The 23262-nt window shown below is 31.1% G+C and overlaps 3 protein-coding genes across 4 annotated transcripts; 2 read left to right on the top strand and 1 right to left on the bottom strand.

The window, feature by feature from the left end:
* Window positions 1-85: 85 nt before the first annotated feature.
* LOC110620391 (ammonium transporter 2 member 4) lies at window positions 86-2670 on the bottom strand. Its single transcript, XM_021764109.2, has 3 exons — window positions 1520-2670; window positions 1101-1386; window positions 86-1032 (listed from the first exon to the last, which is right to left on the bottom strand). Exons 1-3 carry the CDS (start codon window positions 2105-2107, stop codon window positions 482-484), a joined length of 1425 nt encoding a protein of 474 aa, XP_021619801.1. The 5' UTR covers window positions 2108-2670; the 3' UTR covers window positions 86-481.
* A 23-nt stretch (window positions 2671-2693) lies between these two features.
* On the top strand, window positions 2694-4288 carry LOC110620561 (calmodulin-like protein 11). 2 transcript variants are annotated; one of them, XM_021764351.2, is made up of 4 exons: window positions 2699-3253; window positions 3344-3501; window positions 3599-3679; window positions 4053-4288. In XM_021764351.2, exons 1-4 carry the CDS (start codon window positions 3178-3180, stop codon window positions 4188-4190), a joined length of 453 nt encoding a protein of 150 aa, XP_021620043.1. In that variant the 5' UTR covers window positions 2699-3177; the 3' UTR covers window positions 4191-4288. The 2 variants fall into 2 exon arrangements, with proteins under 2 accessions (XP_021620042.1, XP_021620043.1); XM_021764350.2 differs by having other exon boundaries at window positions 2694-3501.
* Window positions 4289-9950: 5662 nt separating this feature from the next.
* LOC110620560 (putative calcium-transporting ATPase 13, plasma membrane-type) lies at window positions 9951-13584 on the top strand. Its single transcript, XM_021764349.2, has one exon. The coding sequence runs from the start codon at window positions 10137-10139 to the stop codon at window positions 13188-13190; it is 3054 nt and encodes a 1017-aa protein (XP_021620041.1). The 5' UTR covers window positions 9951-10136; the 3' UTR covers window positions 13191-13584.
* Window positions 13585-23262: the final 9678 nt, after the last annotated feature.

The raw sequence follows: 23262 nt of genomic DNA, 5'->3' as shown, positions 1-23262 counted from the left end.
ACAATGTAAGCAAGAAGGATCAACTGATTTAATTCTAGCATGCAATGAGCACAAGGAATTGCACTTGGCGTGTAGTGAGATAAAAATAAAATATTTAAGGTAAGAAGAGAATATAGGAATACACTAAAATGGGCGCGTTGAAAATACAAAAAAGTTCAACATCCATCATCATCATCTTCCCTTAGCCAGTAAGCAAAGGAAATGGAAGAATTTGGAAATTTCCTTTTCCCCATTCCAATCTTTGAATCTGGTAACTCATGAAACTAAAGAAGGAATGCCATAATTATTGAAGTGGGGAATTTTGTTAATACATTTTTAAAATATAAAACATTGAATTAAACTCAATTATGAACCATAGCTGGTTGAGATATTGGGTGTTCAGCCATCTCTGAGATATTTTTCTACTCTGATCCAGGATATGGTTGTGTTTGATCAGTAGCTCCTACGCAAAATGTTGTTTTCAATCATATTAAGCGGAAACTTAAGGATCATCGACCATAGGCCTTGAATTTACATAAGATAGCTCTTCTGCGTCATAAACCGAATTATGCTTGTAATTCTCAAATCTCTCCCCATCACCCCACAAAGCAAAAGCTTCCTCTCCATGGATACCATCATCGCCTACTTGCAACTCATCATCAGACAACCTTAGAGGAACTATTAATCCGATAAACCAACAAATTAAGCTAGTGGAAACTACGTTTAAGCAGGTCACAAAAACAATTCCTGCTACTTGAATTCCCATTTGTCTAAATCCAGCACTAGTTCGTCCATTTTCGAGTCCATATGCTAAGCCAATGTATTTTTCCCAATTGGTTACCATGTAGAATAGGCGACATAATTTTGGGACAGCGAAAAATCCAGTCAGGATTCCCCCTAGGCTGCCTGCAATGGCGTGGGTGTGGAATATGGCCATGGGATCGTCAACTTTGCTTAGGAACTTAACCTTCTTGTGGAGAACCATCATTGTGTACCAAGGAATGCTTCCTGACATTGTCCCCATTATCATCGCTGCCCATCCCTGTACAACTCCTGTTCACCGTCGCATTTTCAGAAACCAATCATTTAATCCCTGTAAAATCCTGATCACGTATAATTACCTGCAGCAGGAGTGATGCAAACCAGACCACTGATCATGCCCTGTATGGCACCAATGACAGAGGGCTTTCCGAAGAAAAGCGTGTCCAGAAGGAGCCAGGTGAGTATGCTGGTGGCTGTACAGACGTGGGTGTTAAGGACGGCCAGAGATGCATCGACGCTGGCGACGAAGGGACCGCCGCCGTTGAATCCGCTCCACCCCATCCAAAGCAGACCTGCGCCTGCAAGCATAAGAATTATGTTGTTGGGTGGGAACTTCTCTCTGTCCTTCTCACTTCGGGGTCCCACCTGATTATAGATTATATTACATTAATCATTTTTTTAATCTAATCAAAACCACGATTATAGAGATAATCAGAAGCTGTAATTGGAAAAAAAAAAAAAAAAAGAGCCACTGTAGAGGGGTTGCACAAATGCGTACCCAACATGCAGCAGTGAAGCCAGCAACACCAGCGGAGAGGTGAATAACGTAGCCTCCTGAAAAATCAATAATCCCAAGTTTGGCCAGCCACCCATCTGGGCACCATATGCTAAACGCTGAAACTGTATACGAGAATGTTAACCACAATGGCACGAACAATACCCAGGCACGAAAATTCATCCTCCCAAGAAGAGAACCACCGATCAATATCAGCGTTATACAAGCAAACACGCCCTGGAAAAACACCATTGTAGCTGTGGGAAAGTAACCTAGAAATGGTTTCCCTAGCAAGAACTTCTCGTCCAATGCAACACCAGGTTTTCCAAGGAAGAAGGCAAGCTTTTCACCAAAAGACATGCGGTAAACCCACCCTACCCAGCATACAAGAACTGCTGCAAAGGCATAGAAGGCCATGAATGCTGAGTTTATAGCCCATTTCTTCTTTACCATGCTTCCGTATAGGATTACGAGGCCTGGTATGCTTTGTAGGCCCACCAGAGTAGCTGCAGTGAGTTGCCATGCATTGTCGCCTTTGTTCAACCACTCAGGGCTAGCCTCGTCGGGCAACAGGTTAGAAGGAAGGTCCATGGTTGTTTTTTTTTTTCCTTTTTCGGTGAAGGAGTATAAGCTACAGGGAATTTATGGTTATGCAGGGAGGAGGAGAAGAAAAGGGTATCAAATGGTTTGTATATTTATGGGCTGTTTTTAGCCGGCTAGAGAGAGGCAGATTTGGATTGAGCTTTGAACTTTCTTTGCTTGATAGTGTCGATGGACTAGAAGAGATCAAACATGTGCAGCCATCTATAGATTGGTACGTATTCATAAACAATTAGTGAGATTTGTTAGTTTCTACGGCTCACTCTCTCTTTTAAACTGCTCTACAGCTTACTGTGTCTATAAAAATTTCTGCAAGCTTTCTTGGATTTCTCTGTTTCTTTATTAGAACTCCTCTTTGCTTATATGCTTTCCTAATTCTCCAACATTAACCAATCAATAGAGTTTTTCAGATGGTTTGGACTACTTTTAATTTTTATTTTTTTATTTGGAATCAAATATTTTAGAAGAACTCAATTCAATTTAATTTTTTTTATTATATTTATTATTCAATTCAATCATCTATTCTCATTCCAAATCTATTTCTGCCCCCTAAAATCCACACCCATTTCTTCCCTTTGAATTTCTAATGCATTCCAATATACAAAAATGTCAACATTTAATTAATTCATGGGTTGATTTTTTATTTTTTCTTTAATTTGAAGGTAAATTAATTGATACCATAGAAAAATTTGTGAATGTGAAAGAGAACAAAGAGTTTCGGAAGCCAGCCAAGTAAACAACTCAGCACAATAATTTTCCACCCTTGATTCCTGGCCGTACATGAATTTGTTGAGCTTTGACGGATCAAACAGACTTTGAAAATTGAAAATATAAAAAATTCTACCATAGCTCCAGAAAATTCGCAAAGACGCACCAAAATGTAAAATTTCATTACGCATGGATTTGACCATTTTATTTAAGAGCCTTTGAACCCAGAAAACGGGAGGGATCTTTCTATATAAGTAACTTAATCAATGGGCAAGCTCGCCAGCTCCTTTGTGGGATTTGCTGGTCTCATCTGATTTCAAGGTCTTTAGTCCAATTCTACAGAGGAAAATAAGATGGGAGATGTGTTATCTGAGGAGCAGATTTTTGAGTTTCAGGAAGCTTTTTGTCTGCTCGACAAGGATGGAGATGGTAAAAGCTTTCATTTGTTTACAGTTTTTTATTTTTATTTTTTTTCCATCAGCTTCTTAGAGTGGTTCTTAGTGATATTGATGTTTATAGGTCGCATTACTTTCGATGAGTTGGCGACTGCAATAAAGTCTCTAGAGCTAAATCCTACAGAAGAAGAATTGCAGAGAATGATTAATGAAGTAGATGTTAATGGTAATGGAACGATTGAGTTCGGGGAGTTCTTGAATCTTATGGCAAGGAAAATGAAGGTCGGCAAAAATAACTAGCTAGCTAGCTAGCTATCCAGTTATTTATAAAGAAAAATTAAAGCAAAATTATTCATAACATACATGGTGATTTATACAGGAAAGTGACGCAGAAGAGGAATTGAAAGAAGCATTCAAAGTGTTTGACAAGGATCGAGATGGCTACATTTCACCCAACGAGGTTGATTCATTTTCTTTCTTCTTTGTTTTTTCATTATAATTGAATCTCTAAGAGTTTTATATACCATTCGATCTAATTTTTAGAGTAAATTAAATATACCTCAAATTTAACATGGTATCAAAATTTAATTCGGATTGTGAATTTCACCTGATCGTAAAATTGCACAATTAGAAAGTTTATATTAAGTTATTTTAAAAAAGTAAAAATGATTGTAAAATGCTAACAATATGGTTTCACTTGAGGGGTAGTATTGAGATGAAAAATTAATTATTAATATCTTGACACACTCTTTAAATTAATATTTACTTTATTTTAATTTCTTTTAATGTCTGAAATGCTTAATTCATTTGGGCATAATTGATAATGCATGCAGTTGAGGCATGTAATGATAAATCTAGGAGAGAAATTGACAGACGAGGAGTTGGAGCAAATGATTAAAGAGGCTGATTTGGATGGAGATGGCCAAATTAACTACGACGAATTTGTTAGAATAATGCTTGCTAGTAGCTGATCATTTTCATATTATTACACTGCTTTTACCTTATCCGTAACATGACCCATGCATATTTATTTTATTTTATTTTAATCTGAAAAATCGATTTGTACACATATTTTGTACCATTTTATTCTAATTTGTATATTTTTAAATTTTCAACTTTATAATATTTAATTTTGATATTTGCAATATGTTTCATGTCTGAATTAGTTTTTTTTTTTTTACTTAGCTGAATAAGATTTAGATAATAATTCAAGATATAATTTATTATAGACTCCAACTTGGAAAAAATAAAATAAAATCTGAATGTGATATCATGTTGACCATCATATGAACTTGACCTTACCTCTATTTAAAAAAAAAAAAAATTTTAAAAAAAGCCTAATTGGTTTCCCTGCAACTCGCAAGGGGGATTACCCCAAGGCCTTTGAACGTATATGATTCGGGGCAGCCTCCAACAGCTATTATAGATCCACCACAGCCCTTAACAGAGATGCATCCAAGATCTTGGGCCTCATTTTTATTCAAATTGTTGCAAAATAGTCATTGATTGTTTGCTATTTAATAATTTAAGTTATTTAATTGATCGCTATTTTAAAGTTTTTTTTTTAGTGTCTCCTTTAGTTGAGCAGTGATCTTTTAAGGCTGGAGCTCTTCTTCGTTTCTCCTTCCACTTGGCCTTTGATTGCTTTGGATTTCGCAATCCATACAAGATTTGAAATCTTTAGATTTGATGGTCTGGTGCCCTAATGTGCTTTTCTCTACTTCTTCGATTACTTGTTAGCCTCCCCATTTGCAATGTAGTCCCGAGCAACAGCTATCTAAAGTTTTTCCACCTCCTACAAGCTAGGTTTTAAAACTCAATTCACAATAGACTCATTGAATTAATAATTTATAATAGCTGCATTAAATAAATAGTAATGTATATACATTATATATACTATAGATTAAGTATTATCTATAATTTAATTATACTATTGATGACTGCCGGATTTTTGGCATTCGGACTGAGGTTGAACTTTGAACAAAAAAACAGGTTTAAAGGCCAGTAGAATCCACTGAGCAGGTGTCATTCAGCCCGTGACTAAAACAGACCGGATTGATCCTAAAACTTAGATCCATCATAGGAGAGCCTAACTTGGGTGACGTGACGAGAGGCAGGAGAGCAGGTCCAGCTATCCCACGGCCCTATCAGCATGCACATCTGTAAAGATCAGCAACCTGGTTGTGGAAATCCCACATCGACAGATTACGTAAATCGAAATTTAAGTAGCACGAAACTACTAAATAATTTAGATTAATTATTTTGGACAAAATATAAGGTGAGTCCAAAAATTATTTGAATCGGTTTGAGTCGGACTGTTTCAATTGGTATCAGAGTCACACTGGGTCAGAAAAATTGTACAGAGTTAATGTGTTTGTGAGGAAAAGGTTATCTGTGTGAGACGAGATAGAACCGCCTGAGGTATTAGCAAACCACAATACCTAAGGGTTCGATTTTGATTTAGCAATTATATCCAATTCAGTTGCGATGATGACATCACAAATTTAGCGGGGTGATTATAACGATCAACGACCTGCTTGTGGAAATCCACATCGGTAGATTATGGTAAATCGAAATTATATATAATAGGTAATACAAAACTACTAAATAATTTGAATTAATCATTTTGAGCCAAGTGTGAAGTGAGTTCAAAAGTTATTTGGGTCAGTTTGAACTAGACTGTTTTAGCGCCGGAGGAGAATGAAATAGCTGCCTGACAGGAATAGATACACTAGTACGTTTATACGTACGGATTTGAGCGATAAAAACAGGTGCCACTATAACATAATAGCTATTAAAAAAGGAAAATAAAGAAGAATACATAATCTTATTTTTTTCTGAATCTCTAATTGATTATATAATAAAATAAATATTAATAAATAAATGAATGTGCACCCAATAAAAGCTAAACTTATAAAGGATTAAATTTACAATTCTATGAATGAGACAACTCCATGCCTTAATTTCTTAGTATCTTACCATCAATTTGCATTAAAGGTATCATTCCTTTCAAATGGGATTCTATTGGCACTTTTAAATTATTTAGAATCAGAATCTTGGATGTGTGTTCACACAAGAAATTCAAATTATATATACATATTCATAAGTTTATGCTTTCGTAAAAATAAATTAAATTATATTTAAAAATTAGATAGAATTATTTTTAGAAATACAACACGATATAATAAAAATGATAGAAGAATTTTAATAAGATTTGTCTTTTTATTTAATCCATATACTAATTATGTATTTATTTTATATTTATTAATTTATTATATGATGTAGATAATTCTACGTGTAGGATAATAGTACCATATAATTTCTTCCAAGGTTGTTATTGAGTAGTTTCCTGGCTGCTTCTGAATATCATCATTTTCCAGGGTTTCCTTTTATTCTGCTTTCTTTATATATATATAAAGACTAACGCCTTGCTATACATTCTCCCTTACACTCGTATAATATTCTTATATATCTATTGGAACAGACGGGAGCAACTTCCTCATCTTTTCTTATATATACTACACTATCTGATATTCGGATATCAATTAACTTCGAATAATTTAACCTAATTGGAGGAACTCTTCCATCGGATTTCCTTTTTTTTTTTTTTCACAATAAAATTTGAATTTAATAACTTATTTAAGAGGTATTTAATTTATTATTCAGTTATTATGGAGTCAGACGCTCAATTTTTTATTCAAACTATAACTGATGTTAATTATCAAGATTTATTATTATTTAGTAGTTTTATTTTTTATTGGAAATAAATTCTATTTCTATTAATTTTGTTCGTAAATCTGTAACTCATGCGCTTATTCGATCTCGTCATGGTATTTCGCCCCTGGTTAAAATTTTCTTCTCATTTCCTCCTAATTATATTTCTGAATTGATTATTTTTGAAATTTAATGAAATTTATGTTTTTATTTTATTAAAAAAATATATATTTAATTTTGTTATAATTATATTTTGTATTTATTTTTTTAATTAAAATTATATCTTATTATTATTTTGTGTCTTTAAAAATTAGCGAAATTATCACGTTACTCGCTATATTAATGTTATATTTTTAAATTTTAAAATAAAATTGATAATAATTTAAAAATTTAGAATAAAATTATAACAACACTAAAAGTATAATTTTTTTTTATAATTATCTATTTTACTAAGTTATTTTAGACAATTAAATACTTGATTCATATATTATTAATTTTTTTAAAATTCACTATATTTTATTATTTTTAATATTTTAAAATTGAATCATATTAAATATTATTTTAAATTATTTTTTAATATTTAATAATTAATATATTTAATAAAATTATTTATTTTAACAATAGTTTTAAAAGTAATATTAAATAGTAAATGTATTATAAATTAAAAAAATAATTAATAATAATTTTAGTCAAAATAAAATTAGGATAATTATTATTATAAAATGATTGATTAAAAATAAAATAAAATAAATAATAATTATTAAATATATTTAATAATGAAAAAAGTAATTTGATAATTTTATAAATTTTTAATTATATAAATAATGTTAGGACGTATTTAGTTAAATTTAATTGATAAAAAATAAATATATAAAATAAAATTGTAAAAAATATAAATTTATTTTTATGATTAAGTAACGAGTGGTGTAATAATTTTATTAATTTTATTATCGTATAAATAATGATAAAATATAATTAAAATAGTTTTAAAAGTTAAATTTAAATTAAAAAATTTAAAATATAATTACAACAAATTTAAAAATATGTACCGATTAACTCTATATAATAATGGCTATAAGAAAGAAAGGAAAGGATTACTTGCTTGCAAGGTTATTCAGCGAGCCGAGCAGCAAGGAATCTCCCTGCGAATTTTACTTTAGATATTCATTAATTAAGTGGTTGATTCTTTGACTTTCTTCCCAAGTTATGCTTCTACCACATGAGACAGTACCTGTGTAAATTATGTACTTTTGTGTTAAGTTATATAAATATTTATTTTATTTTATTTTTCATTCACGTAGAAATTAGGAATATATAAAAAGTTACATATATTAAGAATTGTTGTTTCACAAAAAATATAATAATTATATATTAAGATTAATTTTTGAAAATTTAATTTTTTTATTAATTTGATTATAATATTAAAAATAAAAATACTAATAAATATGGATATAGAAAGTTTTATAATATTAATAAAATTTCTGAAATTTAAAAAGTAACTTTAAAAAAAAACAAATGCTTCAATTGATTTTTTTATTTAATTAAAAATAATTTTTGTTAACTAAATTTATTGGTATTTCAAATATCAAAACATATATATATTTATTATGTCAAAATTTTAGTAAAATTCGTTGGCTTTATATGAACATAAGAAAAAAATCCGTTTATTTTATAGAAAAATAATTTTTATATTTTTTAGTGTTTAAAATATTAAAAAAATTTAATTAATAAAAAAAATTTTTTTTGATAAAAAAAAGTTATTTTATAAAAAAGAGTAAGTTATTTTTGACACGTTAATATTTTTATTAAAATTTTTATATATAATTTTTTAATAAATTTTGTTTAAATTAAAATTAAATAATAAAATGAATCATTTTATTGAAAATTATTTTTTATGAAAAATATTTTTCAAATATAACCTTGTTATCACAAAATATTTCATAAAAATGGATATATATAAACAGACTAGCTACATATATTTATTTATATATTCTTTTTATGATAACTAACTCGAATTAAAATGGAAAATAATAACTATAATTATTTATAATTTAAATTATTTTTAATATTGAAATTTCTTTCTATATTAAATTTTATATTTTTCAAGCCAATCAATAATATTCCTTAAAAATATATATACAAATATAAGTTAGCTCATCTATACTAAATTATAGGTTTCTTTTAGATAATAATTTACTTAATAATTTCCTTATAAAATTGTTAATTATAAAAATAATTTAATAATTAAACAAAAAAATGTATTAAAGAAAAATTTATAGTTTTAATTATATTAACAATATTTTCATAATATATATAAAAGAAGACCTATATGTATCAGAGGAAACAATTCTATTGAAAAATATTTGTATAAATTTAATATTCATATTTTAGATTTTTACAAGGTACGTAAAAATTATTAAATTATCTAAATTGAACTAAACTAATCTTTAATTTGGTCAATACCGTTTATATCATCCAATTATTTAATAAAACATTCAAATTATAATTAATAAAAAAAATTTTAAAAATGATATTATTAATTTTTTTTAAGAACTTATATGAGAGAATAAATTAATTATTAAGTGAATATCTGGTAAAAGATTAAGAAAATAGTAAAAGAAACACACTAAAATTTCATGGATCATTCCTTTTTGGTCATTAATATATAGTTAATTTGGTCAATTAAAGTGAGATCGGAAATGAATTAAGAAGAATGACAGTCACTAAAGAGGAAAGAGAAGGAAAAAAAAAATAATCAAAAGATGAAAATATGCCTTTATTGTGAATAATAAATTTCAATTTAATTTTTTATTAATTTTTATATTTAAAATAAAAAAATCATTATTTTTAATTAACAAAATACACATATACCCAATTTCCATAAGTGTTTTCCTTTGAGGATAAATATAAACAGCAAGTTCATAGAATTTCACCTATATTAGAATTCCTAGAGGTAACAGAAGCATTTACACGTAGCCAATACGATCTGTATATAACGAATTGAAATCATATCCATATCTAAAATTACCTTTGGAAGTGCAGCAGTTGAAAAGGAAACTAAGAAGCTACAGTGCAGTTTCCTCCCGACTATAAAAATCTGTCTCTTCTTCCTTTGTCATACACTTGTTTAATCTCATCCTACAACCCTACGACCCATAAGTACCTTCCTCTCTTTGAATCTCCAGTTCTGTTCCTTGGTTATCATGCTTCTAAGGTCCCGAAAAACAGGAGAAAAAGACATGCTTGATCAGGAAATTTCCTTCACGGCAAAGCACAACCGGCGAAGATGGAGGATGGCCTTTACAGCCATTTACTTCACAAGGGTTCTTGTTTCTTTGTCAAAAAAAATTCGGGACAACCACACCAGTCTCTTGCGTTCCCTCTCTTATGTTGCTATTGATGTTAATGATGCCCCACGTCCAAGACCTGAGCCTTTGGTTGATATTGATCATAAAACATTGACTGAACTGGTGAAAAACAAAAGCTTTGAATCCTTGCATCAACTGGGAGGAGCCAAACAGGTTGCTACTCTTCTTCTTAGTGATGTAAAGGAAGGTATAACTGGTAATGAGGCTGATCTCACACACAGAAGAAACATATTTGGTGCCAATAGGTACCATAAGCCGCCTTCCAAAACCTTCATCACCTTTGTCTTTGAAGCATTCAAAGATACAACCATTATCATTCTTTTAGTCTGTGCCATTTTGTCTCTGGGCTTTGGCATTAAACAGCATGGCCTAAAAGATGGCTGGTATGATGGTGGGAGCATTATTGTCGCTATCGTGCTAGTTATTGTTGTCTCCTCTGTGAGCAACTTCAAGCAATCTAAGCAATTTGAGAAGCTATCAGATGCCAGCAGTGATATAAAGGTGCAAGTTGTGAGAGATGGAAGGCACCAGCCAATATCTATATTTGATCTTGTGGCGGGTGATGTAGTTTCTTTGAAGATTGGAGACCAGGTACCAGCTGATGGCTTGTTCTTGGATGGTTATTCTCTGAAGTTGGACGAGTCCAGTATGACAGGTGAAAGCGACCATGTTGAGGTCAATGGCACCATGAACCCATTCCTGCTTTCTGGAACAAAGGTGATTGATGGGTTTGGTTCGATGCTTGTTACATCCGTTGGCATGAATACAGCCTGGGGTGAGATGATGAGTTCCATAACCAGGAATGTGGGCGAGCAGACCCCATTACAAGCACGCCTCGATAAACTGGCTTCTTACATTGGCAAGGTTGGATTGTCAGTAGCTACAATCGTTCTTGCAGTTCTGCTGATTCGTTACTTTATTGGAAGCACCAGAGATGAAACTGGAAAGAGGGAGTACAACGGAAGCAAGACAAAGGTCAGCAACATACTCAATTCAGTTGTGGAGATGATTGCAGCTGCAGTGACTATTTTAGTGGTTGCAATTCCAGAAGGTCTGCCTCTAGCTGTAACTCTAACTCTGGCATACTCTATGATGCGAATGATAAAAGATAATGCCATGGTTCGTAAACTCTCTGCTTGTGAAACAATGGGCTCAGCCACAACAATCTGCACAGATAAAACAGGGACTCTTACTTTGAACAAGATGACAGTTACAGAGTTCTGGCTTGGAAAAGATCAGCTAATTAAGGATGACGCTTCAATGGTAATTGAACCAGAGATCTTCCTGTTGCTACAGGAGGGAGTTGCCTTAAACACAACAGGTACCGTTGATAAGCCACATGCTTCATCAGTCCCTGAGATTTCTGGCAGTCCAACAGAAAAGGCAATACTTTCTTGGGCTGTATCTGATTTTGGTATGAATATCAATGAGACAAAGCAAAATTGTGAAATATTACATGTAGAAGCATTTAATTCTGAGAAAAAAAGAAGTGGCGTATTAGTGAGGAAAATGGAAGACAGAGAAATTCATACCCATTGGAAGGGAGCAGCTGAGATGATATTAGCCATGTGCTCAAATTATTATTATGTAGGAAGTGGAGCACTAAAAGAAATGAATGAAGATGATAAATTGCAGTTTGGAGCAATAATTAAGAGCATGGCAGATAAAAGCCTGAGATGTATTGCCTTCGCCTACAAAAAGGTCCCTGATGATAAAGATGACGAGGTCTCTAAAATGCTTGAAGAATCTGAACTCACCTTACTGGGGTTTGTGGGACTGAAGGACCCATGTCGTCCAGGGGTTAGAACAGCAGTAGAATCATGTAAGAATGCAGGGGTGAATGTTAAAATGATCACTGGTGACAACATGCACACAGCAAGATCCATAGCTTTTGAATGTGGGATTCTTTATGGTGAAGAGGACATGGAAAAAGCCGTAGTAGAAGGTTCTCAATTCAGAAATTTCTCCCACGAAGAGAGAATGACAAAGATCGAAGATATTCGAGTAATGGCTAGATCATCACCATTTGACAAACTTCTGATGGTACAGTGTTTGAAACAGAAAGGCCATGTGGTAGGAGTCACTGGCGATGGGACAAATGACGCTCCTGCTCTAAAGGAAGCAGATATTGGGCTTGCCATGGGAATTCAAGGGACAGAGGTGGCAAAGGAGAGCGCAGACATAATCATCTTGGATGATAACTTTGCCTCTGTAGTCACTGTACTGCGGTGGGGAAGAAGCGTCTCCAATAACATTCAAAAGTTTCTTCAGTTTCAACTCACAGTCAATGTTGCTGCTCTCGCCATCAACTTTGTTGCAGCTGTTTATTCCGGTAAAGTCCCTTTAACTGCAGTTCAGCTATTGTGGGTGAACCTCATTATGGACACATTGGGAGCACTAGCCTTGGCCACTGAGCAACCCACCAATGATCTCATGAAAAAGCCACCTGTGGGTAGATCAGAGCCACTTATCACCAAAATCATGTGGAGGAATCTCATTGCCCAAGCGTTGTATCAGGTTGCTGTCTTGCTTATTCTAGAATTCAAAGCAAAATCCATCTTTGGTGTGAATGAGAAGGTAAAGAATACTATCGTCTTCAATACTTTTGTCCTGTGTCAAGTCTTTAATGAGTTCAATGCAAGGAACATGGAAAAGAAGAATATATTCAGAGGAATACATAAGAACAAATTGTTCTTAGCGATCATTGGAATTACCATTGTTCTTCAAGTGCTGATGGTTGAGCTTCTGAGGAGATTTGCAGGGACCGAGAGGCTAAATTGGGGGCAATGGGGTGTTTGCATTGCCATTGCAGCTGTGTCTTGGCCAATTGGTTTTGTAGCCAAATGCATTCCAGTTCAGCTTAAAAGCAAAGAATTCCCAAAGACCTGAAAGCATGTAGCCAATATCAGTTCTCTTTATTGCTTTCCTTAGACTTTTAAGTAAAATTGACAAGTGAATTATAAACTTCATATCTTTGGCAGCTGTCATTACTGTTAATCATTTCTTTTAGATGATAAGCATAATCAAATTTGAGTAAATATTGTAAGAGAAGCCCCCTCTATTTGCTTTAATCGCTGGAACAATTTAGTTTTCAGGTATTATTTTTATTATTACTAGTCGTTCTTTATATTTTGAAAATTATATTGAGGATTATTCTAGCAACTATATGATCATTCTCCATCAATATGAAAAAGATTAAAACACACTCGTTACAAATGCAACCCTCCCCTGTCTCTGTCCATATCCCTCCTCTCCAGCCCCTCCCTCACCTCATTATCTCAGGAAGCCCTCTCTCTCCCCCTCTGTTGTCGAATAGCGGCAAGATGCTTACATCATAAAAATAATTATTTTTTTTTTATTTTTATATAGTCGTCTAGTTTTTATTTATATAGACAATGATTCATTCTATAATTTCTCCAGTGGAGTGGAATCGACCCACTAAACTTTATAATTTTTTTTTTGAAATATATAATAATATATAAAATATGTCTAATTATTATACTAAATTAATTGCATTGAAATTAATAAAATTTGAAATAATATAAATAAAAGTTCAAATTTTAATAAATTTTAGCTATATATTTCATTTATAAATTTCACTTTTAATCTAATAAACGATATAGAGATATGTAAAAATATTTTATATTTTAATTTTTATATAATATTAAAAAAAATTATTATAAAATTCTTGAATTATTAGTTAATCCTTATAACTTTTAACTTTAATTAAAATATCTCTTATGTAAAAAGTTTTAAATACTCTAATCTAATCTCTAAATGCAGAAACTAATCTCCCCTTCTCCCTCTTTCTTTTTTGATCCTCTCATTTAATCTAAAACAAATTATCTTCCTAGTCCTCTCATTCCGATCGGAAGACGTTGCGATGCTGGGATCGACGAACGCTACAATTTTGAAGTCAACAAACACGGCAACGATGAGGATATTGAAATTCGAGAGTGAGCTGCGATTCTGGATTTGAGTCCTTTTGTTATTCATTTTATGGATAACGACGTCGACAATGAAAGGGGAAGATGAATTTGTTGAAGATGCGAGAGTATTTGTTAGACAACTTTTTCACTCTGTTGCAATTTATTTCTTCTATTCATCGTACCAGAACTTAGATTTCTTGAAGATGTTGACTTCTGAATTTGATAAATAAGTGATATTAATTTTCTTGAATAAATTTAATTTTGATGGATGAATTATATTGATTTTGTAGAATGAATCTGGATTTGATGGATGAATTATATTAATTTTGTAGAATGAATATGGATTTGATGGATGAATGAATATGTTTTTCATATAATTAATTTGGTTTTGATTGAGAAATTAATGTGGATATCAAGAGCAAATTTCCAAGAATGTTAAGATTAATTTTGTAATTTCTAAATATTCTCGCACATTTAACTGTTAAATTTTCTTTTGACTATCATAATTATTAACAAAAGAATGTAATTATTATATTTTAAAAATATAAAAAATATTTTAGTTAAAACTAAAAATTATAAAAACTAACTAATAAATTTTATTAAAATTTAGAAACTCTATAATAATTTTCCCTTAATATTATTATACTGTTAGAAATGTTTTCATAGATATAATACTATAAGATGTAAAATTATAATACTATTAAAATTTCTTATAATAATATTTAAAATTAAAGACATTTATTGTGAGAATTTATTATGTCATAAATATTTTTTTACTCTATTATTATTATAATTGAAAATTTGAACATATTATTTTTTTTCTCTTAATAGATAATTTATCTTTATATCTGAAATCAATAATTTATGGCCCTGCCTCACCCCACTGATGGCTTTTCTGGCCTCGAGAAAACCACTAGCTCTCTTGCTCCACTACCCTATCCCTCTTCCTCAACATATTTCATCCGTGGTCCGTCGATCTACACACCGCCAACAGCTGCACCTCAAACTCCCGAACGGAGAACCTACCACTTGATCTATCACTATTGAAAACACAAGTTCTATCCCGTGGAAGGTCCGACCACAATTTCCCACTAATTATGATCATCTTCATTGATTTGTATTGATTTTGATTTATTGAATTTGTCGTTAATTTTGAATCGGCCAAAGAAGAGATAAACGGAGGAGGCAAGAAATGGATTAGTTACATTCTTACTGATTCTAATAGCTAATCACAAAACCTTTTGGTTCTAGCAGGAGGGATTATTCATCAGGAACCATCAAATCAAATAGCCTATGGATTCAACCATCTCCATATGTAAATAACACATTAAACTCAATAAAGATGAAAACCCATGGAGGGAAATGGAGAGAGAGTACCTTATTCTCTGAAACTTTCATGTCCTACCAGCTTATAAGTTTGGAGACTTTGATGTCCTTCAAATCTCTATCAATAAAAGGCTATAACTCCTTTTTCGTTTAGGGTTTCGGAACGATCGCCGATTCATCGTCATCACTCTCATTGTCACTCACACTGTGACATTGCCAATCACAATTCAGGTGCTCCAGAGTTTTCCAGAGTTCAAAAGAGGCGGTTGGCTAGCTAATCGATGAAACCAGAATTTTTAATTACGCCTACCCATTTCTACATGGGCCTTTAGCCTATTATAAATATTCGATTTGAATCACAATTGGAGTCTTAAATTTTATTCAAAATTCAAGCTATACTATAACGCTAACATTAGCAAACCGTTGATGCTTCTTGAATTAAAGGGAAGGGTTAATGAAATTTATGAATAAGAGGAGAGTTGTTTTATTGATTTGGATGAGATGGATTTGGAGAGGAGGGCTGCTGTTACTGGGTATCCATGCCCATTGAAACTCCATTTAATGGGAAAGTAATAAAAATAAAATCTTTATGATCAGGAAACTTTTATAGTTACAGATAGAGTTGAAAACAAAGCAATTAATCCAAGATACTATAGACAAAAACACAACATGACTTTGTATACAAAAATTGGATTAAAGAAGCTTCAGCCTTGGATATGCACTTCAGTTTTCCTTTGAGAAATGAATAATTCATATCAAGACGTTGAGCTTCTATTTGTACATAAAATCCCATTACCAATATATGATAAGATGAATACAAACACCCATTAATTGGAAATTTTCTAACGATCAGAGTTGAATTCTCTATTTTTTCTTTAAATACCTACAGTAAAAATTGAAAAAAAAATCTATTTATAATTTTAAAAAAATCTATTTATAATTTCTTTAGTAATGGAGTAGTGAAATTCTTGAAATATACCTCTTGTTTTGTTTAAATAAATTATTTTTTGAGAAGATCACTTTTCAAAAAAATAAATGAGAAGTAATTTACTTATTTTGCATAAAAAAAAAAAAAAATCACTCTTACTTCCAAAGACTGAAGAAAAAGTTGTCAACCATACAAACAAAAATTTGACACATTCTGAAAATGTGAAGTTTTGAAATTAAGTTACCCCAACAAGGCCGTGATATCACTCAGAGTCAGTATCGAAAAGTTCATGGTAATTAAGCTGATGACTTCCTCTAGCTTCAAGTCATGTGTGAAAGACCACTCAAAAGCCCTCGGCAGCCCCAATACATGCCTATCAACATATGACAAGTGATTGAAGTAAGCTGAGCCTGAGCCACAAAGGGCCAAGTCAAGAGATGGCTTCTAGGGTTACTTTACTTGACACTTCATGTGCGAAAGCCGCATTAAATATAATGGCATGGCATGTAACTAACCCCAGCAAGCAACCCACCAGGCATGCCTGTTCCACTTGAAAGATCATGACAAAAAGAAAAATCCCAGAAAAAGATAACACAAATAGCTGACGTTTCTTTTACGTTGCTTACTTCAGGAATCTTGTGAAGGTTTCATGGAGTCTAGCTAACTCAAGCTTGCAAACAAACGGAAATCAAACTTTTACTGTAACAACCAAATTTAATGAGGAAAAATAAAAGATTTTCTATTTATATATATATAGAGAGAGCCATACGTTTGTTTTGATTTTTTCTGACTCTAGAAATCATCATCTGTTCTGACATGGAGAAAGAAGAAAGTGGTTACAGAAGATATTGTTGAGGATCATAACCCACATCAAGTGGATGGATACAGACATAGCAAATTATATTATATATAATTTTTAATGTCTATTTCACAAGGAGGTTCCACATTCGATTCACAAGGATGGTACCACAATTGATATATATACCAAGTTTTGCAGTGTAGGCTACTACTGCTTGATCAGAAACTTAAAAGGATAGCCAGGACCAGATGGGCAGCTTGTACGTAAAACACCCAGATGGTCCTCACAACTCACAAGAATTCCTCTTGTGATTAAGAGGAGAGTTGCAGAGTTTGTCAGTTAGCATAAATCTTCATCCCATCTTCAAATATGGATCTGCACAAATATAAAGTTGGCCAGCTGAGCTCTAGACCCAGTTTTTTCTTTTATTTTCTTTCTTTTTCAAGAAACTTAATAATCATCTACAGTGTTAATGGAAGGTATAATAAATCACAATAAATTAAGATTAAGGTATCGTTGAGTTAAGTTGGAAAGAGATGGTCCTCACAAACTGGTTTTACATTTAATGAATAATGTGGACATGCAATGCCCATCACGAGCTTTGCTTGGTAAATTAGCTTTGTTTATAGAGGATTAATTCCTGTAGGCTTCAAATTCCCTAAAAAAGATTTTTGATTTGGATCTACAATGAGAAAATAGACATGGGTTCTTCTATGCACTAGGGAATTTAGTGAAAAATGGATTTTTCTCTCAGTTATGATCTCACTTGTACTCTTTAATTTCCTCAAATGTAATGAAGATGAAAACCAGAAGAGAAGTTTTTTTTATTTCCTACCAGATCTAAGCTCTATTCATTTCTTGAATTCATAACTCATATCATATGTTGGTTCACTATTTTGGTCTAGTCATATATTTCATGCATTTTTCAGTCACTCCCATTTTCATGATTACAGATATGACCTCCAACTGCCAAAAATAGAAAGGGAAAATTACTTTCCATCCCTATTTGGTTTTAGTAAATCAATCTCAATTTGACTAGTAATTTAACACCAATTCTCATGAAAATTTGTCATCTTTAATTTGGGTGGAAGGGAGAGAGAGAAAGAGGAGGATGAAGGCAGCAATTGATTCAACTTCCTGTGTTGTTGTAAATGACATTTTCTGTTTCAGATGATCTGTCTATCACTTGGGATTCAATCCCAATTAATTAAAAAACAGGAAACCAAGAAAATTCAGGAGCGTGAACTATGAATAGACAACAAGACATGTTTTCAAAAGAATGCATAAACAAAATAAATTGACATGAACAGCACATGAAACAATAATACAAGAGCGCTCTCTTCAATGCACGAGGATAGATCTCAAAAGAACCAACCAGGTTAAGACAGAAATTCTGTCACTCAAGACCTTAACAACATCACATACCTTCTAATAAGATTCTCCACAAACCTTGACATAGAAAAGAAGAACACAACAACCAGAAAAAAGATACACATAGATATCAACACATATTTAAATCAAGAAGCAAGAAAAAAGACAGCAGATTTGCAGAGAAATAATTAAAACAAAAAGGGGAATACCCATAAACATAGTAGAAATATCAAAGGCATACCTCATCTAGTGTTTTTCCATGATAAAGCCCTAGTGGGTATTCAAAAATGGATCGAACCAGGAAATTAGGGTTTATCATGATTAGGGTTTTTTTTTTCATGCTACCAGCAATAGGTGAAGCAACCACATGATCTAGTCTCTCCTCCGGATCGATAATTCAATATAAGATAGTCAAGGAAAGCTCAGATCATGCTGGCAGCTTCAACTACTAGTGGTACACGACAAGAAGAAGATCATCAAGAGTAGATATAAACCCACAAAGATAAACAAGGCCTTGGAAACTTTTTCTTCAACATCTTTCTATATGAAAGCTTCATAGATAAGGAAGGATAGGTAGGAGGGTATAAATAGAGAGGAATTGTAGAGGAGGAGGACTTTCTCAAGATGTGGAGAACTTTCATTTCTACTTTCTCCAGCCATAGTTTTTTCTACTTACAATCTACTCACCCTTTGTCTTATGTCATCACTAGGAAAAACAAAGGCGGTGGAAATAGCAAAAACTTTTTCTTGCAGTAAGCCTAAATATTAGAAATAGAAGAAAGAAAGAAAGAAAGAGAGAAAAAGCAAAAACGTGGTCCCAAAAGGAGGAATTGAAATTGAATATTGTCACGCCCACGCCACCACATGCAGACAGAGTAGTGAGAGTTTCTAAATTTCCTAAGAAGCTTTTATTTATAACTTTAGTTGGACGAGCCTTTCATCTCAGTGTGTGCCTGTGGGTGTGTTGTTGTAAGGTAAGCATCAACAAAGAACCAAAAAGAGTATGAAACACAAGTAGCAGATGGGGACCAGCTTTTTTTCTTTGCATGGTTTCTTAGGTGTTGCATAATGTTCACACAAAAAGGAAAAAAAGATGAGAAAATTTAGAGAGAGAAGGGGAAAATAATTAATACATTGTGGAAAAGAAAGCATCTCTTAAGTGGGGTTATGCAAGTGATTATTATTATTGAAGTGCAAGTTGAAGCCAATGGGTGTAATGTGGCTGCAAAAGTCTGTTTTTGATTGGTGCCACTTAAACCTCCTAACTAATTATTAAAGACATTACTACTGATTAGGTGACATTTGGAAACATTAGTCTGTAAAGTGATCTTTCTGACTTTGGATATTAAGAAATTTGCATTTAATTTTGTTTTGATTTGGACCTTTCTGCTTCTTTTTTTTAACATTATTTAATTTGTTATCTAATGTTCAGTACAAGCATTACCTTGTATTGAAGGTTGAAGACAGGATACATGGCCAGCCGCCCATTTACCATACACTAATACTATCTGCACTTCCAACTAATAACCATTTATGCAGAATAATTTAATAATTAAATGTATACATTATATTTTAAATCGTTTCGAGTTTGATTCAAATAATTTTTGAATTTATTTTTTATTTAATTTAAAAAAATTATTTAATAATTTCATACTAATTATTGTATATGATTTTAATTTAGTGGATCTGTAATCCACTGAGTTGAGTGAAAGATGTATCACATCCAATCAACTGAACGTTACAATATGAAAGAAATTTCTTATAACTATTAGACCTGTGAAATAAATAAGAAAAATAAATTAAAAATTTGTAAAAATTTGTCTATTCAATTGTGAAATTTCACATTTTAAAATTTATTAAATAGAATTATATATATAAGATAAAAATAAATTTATATTATATTATTTTTATGTAATAGTAATGTTCAACATAGTTTTATTTAAATTATTTTACACATAAAAAAGTTAAAATTATGTTTAATTTCAATAAATACATGATGAAAATAAACATACCAAAAGTCTTATCACTATTGACCATTCTTTTCATTAAAAGCAGCAATCGATTGTTGAAAATTATCAGAGTTTCTACATTTCTTTAAGAAGAGAAAATAAACAAATTGAGAATATATATATAAAATTAATGCTAAAAATGGATAAAATAGAAAATGATGGGCTTTTTGGGATAATAGCCAACCAACTCTAGGGATTAGGGGGTGGGTTGCATCATCACTCCATTGGCAGTTTTTCCACTTTATTATAATTAAGAGTCTTTCTTTTTCATAAGCAATAACTTAATCTATTTTCATATATAATAAGGTGACAACATACCCACTTCCCCTTTCTTCTCAAAAATAAAAATTACTTTTTCATAACGTATTAATATTAGTGTTTATTTTTGAAATCCAAAACTTAAAACCATATCATAATTATAATAAAAAAAATTTTACAATAACATTAATTTTATTATTATATTAATTAATATATAATAATAACATAAATAATTATTATCAATGAAAATTATGAATATTATTAAAAGTTCTTTTTAACATCGATATCGATGTGTATAAAATAAAATTATATTGCGATTGGTCAATCGGTAAAAAAGTGAAAGTGAAATAATTGACGTCTATAACAATCATTTTAATATTTAAATTAGTAAATTGAAGAAAAAAAATGTAAAAAATTATTTAAAACTCTTCTTAAATTTTGTAAAAATATGTATATTTTTCTGTGTGATCATTAGTTTTTATATTATAAAATATAAAATTAATTATTGTATTTCCTTAAAAATCTTATTGGTACTGACTAATTATCAGGAGATCTCGTGATTACACGTGTAATGAAGATATGTTGTAGTATATCTACTAACGATAACTTTATATAAATACTCGATCTATTTAAGAGAGGGTCAGTCTTAATAAGAACCGAATGTGTTTAGATTTTTTTTTTCAGGGATAAAACCGCGTATTAACTTATCAGACTTTTAATATGTATCTCTATGTTATGGTAATATTTTATTACTTATTTTGGGGATTTTCGTGTTATATTAATAACTTTTTTTTAATAAGAACCATAATTTTATCACAAAATAAAAATCATATAATATTGATAGATATTTATAGCAGCAAACTTCATATTTTTTAAGTAAAAATTATTACCACTAATTTGAACTTTTTTTAGTGCACATTATAATATAAAATACATAGCATTATTGCTAATTGGAAGTTATTCTCAATTACTTAAATAATGATTAAAAGCAATATGTGCACATATTACAAGCCATTTATTTCAGAAATCTTTCAAAAAAAAAGATAATTAACTAGCTATATAATCATATTTATGCTTTTACATTAATCTCATTTGATGAGAACAAAATTTGGAATATTTTAATTAATTAAAAAAATATATAGAAAATATAAAAAGTTGGGAAAAGTCATTACACATTACCCAACTATCATTACATTGGTAATGATAGTAAGAAGTTATCATTTATTTTCTTTAATCATTTTTGTAGTTATCATCAACCAATATGAAGATCATGATTCTGGCAATTACTATATTATTATTATTTATATATTTTTCAATAAATATATGCCATTATCTAAATATTTTTTAAAAAAATAAAAAAAAATTTGATATTGATGATTTGAATGTGGCTTAGACAGTTAGCCAGTATTGATGTTTAGTTAGTTAAGAGTTTGATGGGTTTTTTTTACTTTGGACGGTGGGGTGGTGTGCTTTGCTTTATGGGTTTAATACTTTCTTAATGGTTTTGCCTTTTAATTAGAGGATTTTATATTGATTTGTAATTATGATTACTACTTTAAAACATTTATAAATCTTTATATTATAATAATATAATGATTTTTTTTTTCATTCAACTTAAAAAAGCATGTGTAATTAGGAGATGCATTGTATTTGGTGAACCATAGAACCTCTCCTACAATTTCTCCCTCAATAAAAACCATCAATTTCTTTTGCTTCCAAAATGAAAGAAAGAAAGAAAGCATGCTAATTGCAATTAGGAGGCAGACTAGCTGGTTACTATGGCAATTCCAAGGGTCAAGCTCGGGACTCAAGGACTTTAGGTTTAAATTATATATATCAGGCATTAATTTATTGGTTTGTTTAATTTATAAGTGTTGATTTATTTAATTTTAATTAATTTTCCTTGTAGGTTTGGTTCATCTAAAGCCAATACAGATACTGTAAAAAAAGCACATTCACTTCATCCTCTCACTGCACTTCAAATTTTTTCTTTTAAGAAAATCAATCTCTCATTTTAGCTTAACTCAACCAGGAAACCACCTTTCTTTGTTTGGATGGGTAGGAAAAGACGAATGAAATCAACAAATATGAATTGACGGGCTGCCAGACAAGATGGGTATAGTACTAGCTCATGAATGAGCCCATGGAAATAAAGTCCAACATGAAAAAGCCCATTGTTAAAGGTACCTTTTAATTCAAAAACTGCATGAAAAATATATTAATAAAATTTTGCATATTAAAAAGGAAAAGAACTTGTATAAGCAAATTTATTAATAGACATTTTTCTTTAGAGAAAAATTTAATATACTTAACAAATTCTGCATGCTCTGACGCAGGATCA

This window comes from Manihot esculenta, chromosome 8, assembly GCF_001659605.2.
Source record: "Manihot esculenta cultivar AM560-2 chromosome 8, M.esculenta_v8, whole genome shotgun sequence".
In the NCBI taxonomy this organism is placed as follows: Eukaryota; Viridiplantae; Streptophyta; class Magnoliopsida; order Malpighiales; family Euphorbiaceae; genus Manihot; species Manihot esculenta.
The sequence above is the reverse complement of the archived record's forward strand: the minus strand, read 5'-3'. Positions and strand labels throughout refer to the sequence as shown.

Bases quoted from the DNA above. Each gene is read 5' to 3' on its own strand.
- LOC110620391 (XM_021764109.2), bottom strand. From the start codon at position 2,107: ATGGACCTTCCTTCTAACCTGTTGCCCGACGAGGCTAGCCCTGAGTGG. The intron at 1,387-1,519 runs GTACGCATTTGT...ATCTATAATCAG, and splicing joins GCTTCACTGCTGCATGTTGG to GTGGGACCCCGAAGTGAGAA. The intron at 1,033-1,100 runs GTAATTATACGT...GACGGTGAACAG, and splicing joins TTGCATCACTCCTGCTGCAG to GAGTTGTACAGGGATGGGCA.
- LOC110620561 (XM_021764350.2), top strand. From the start codon at position 3,178: ATGGGAGATGTGTTATCTGAGGAGCAGATTTTTGAGTTTCAGGAAGCT. The intron at 3,502-3,598 runs GTCGGCAAAAAT...TGATTTATACAG, and splicing joins TTATGGCAAGGAAAATGAAG to GAAAGTGACGCAGAAGAGGA. The intron at 3,680-4,052 runs GTTGATTCATTT...TAATGCATGCAG, and splicing joins GCTACATTTCACCCAACGAG to TTGAGGCATGTAATGATAAA.
- LOC110620560 (XM_021764349.2), top strand. From the start codon at position 10,137: ATGCTTCTAAGGTCCCGAAAAACAGGAGAAAAAGACATGCTTGATCAG.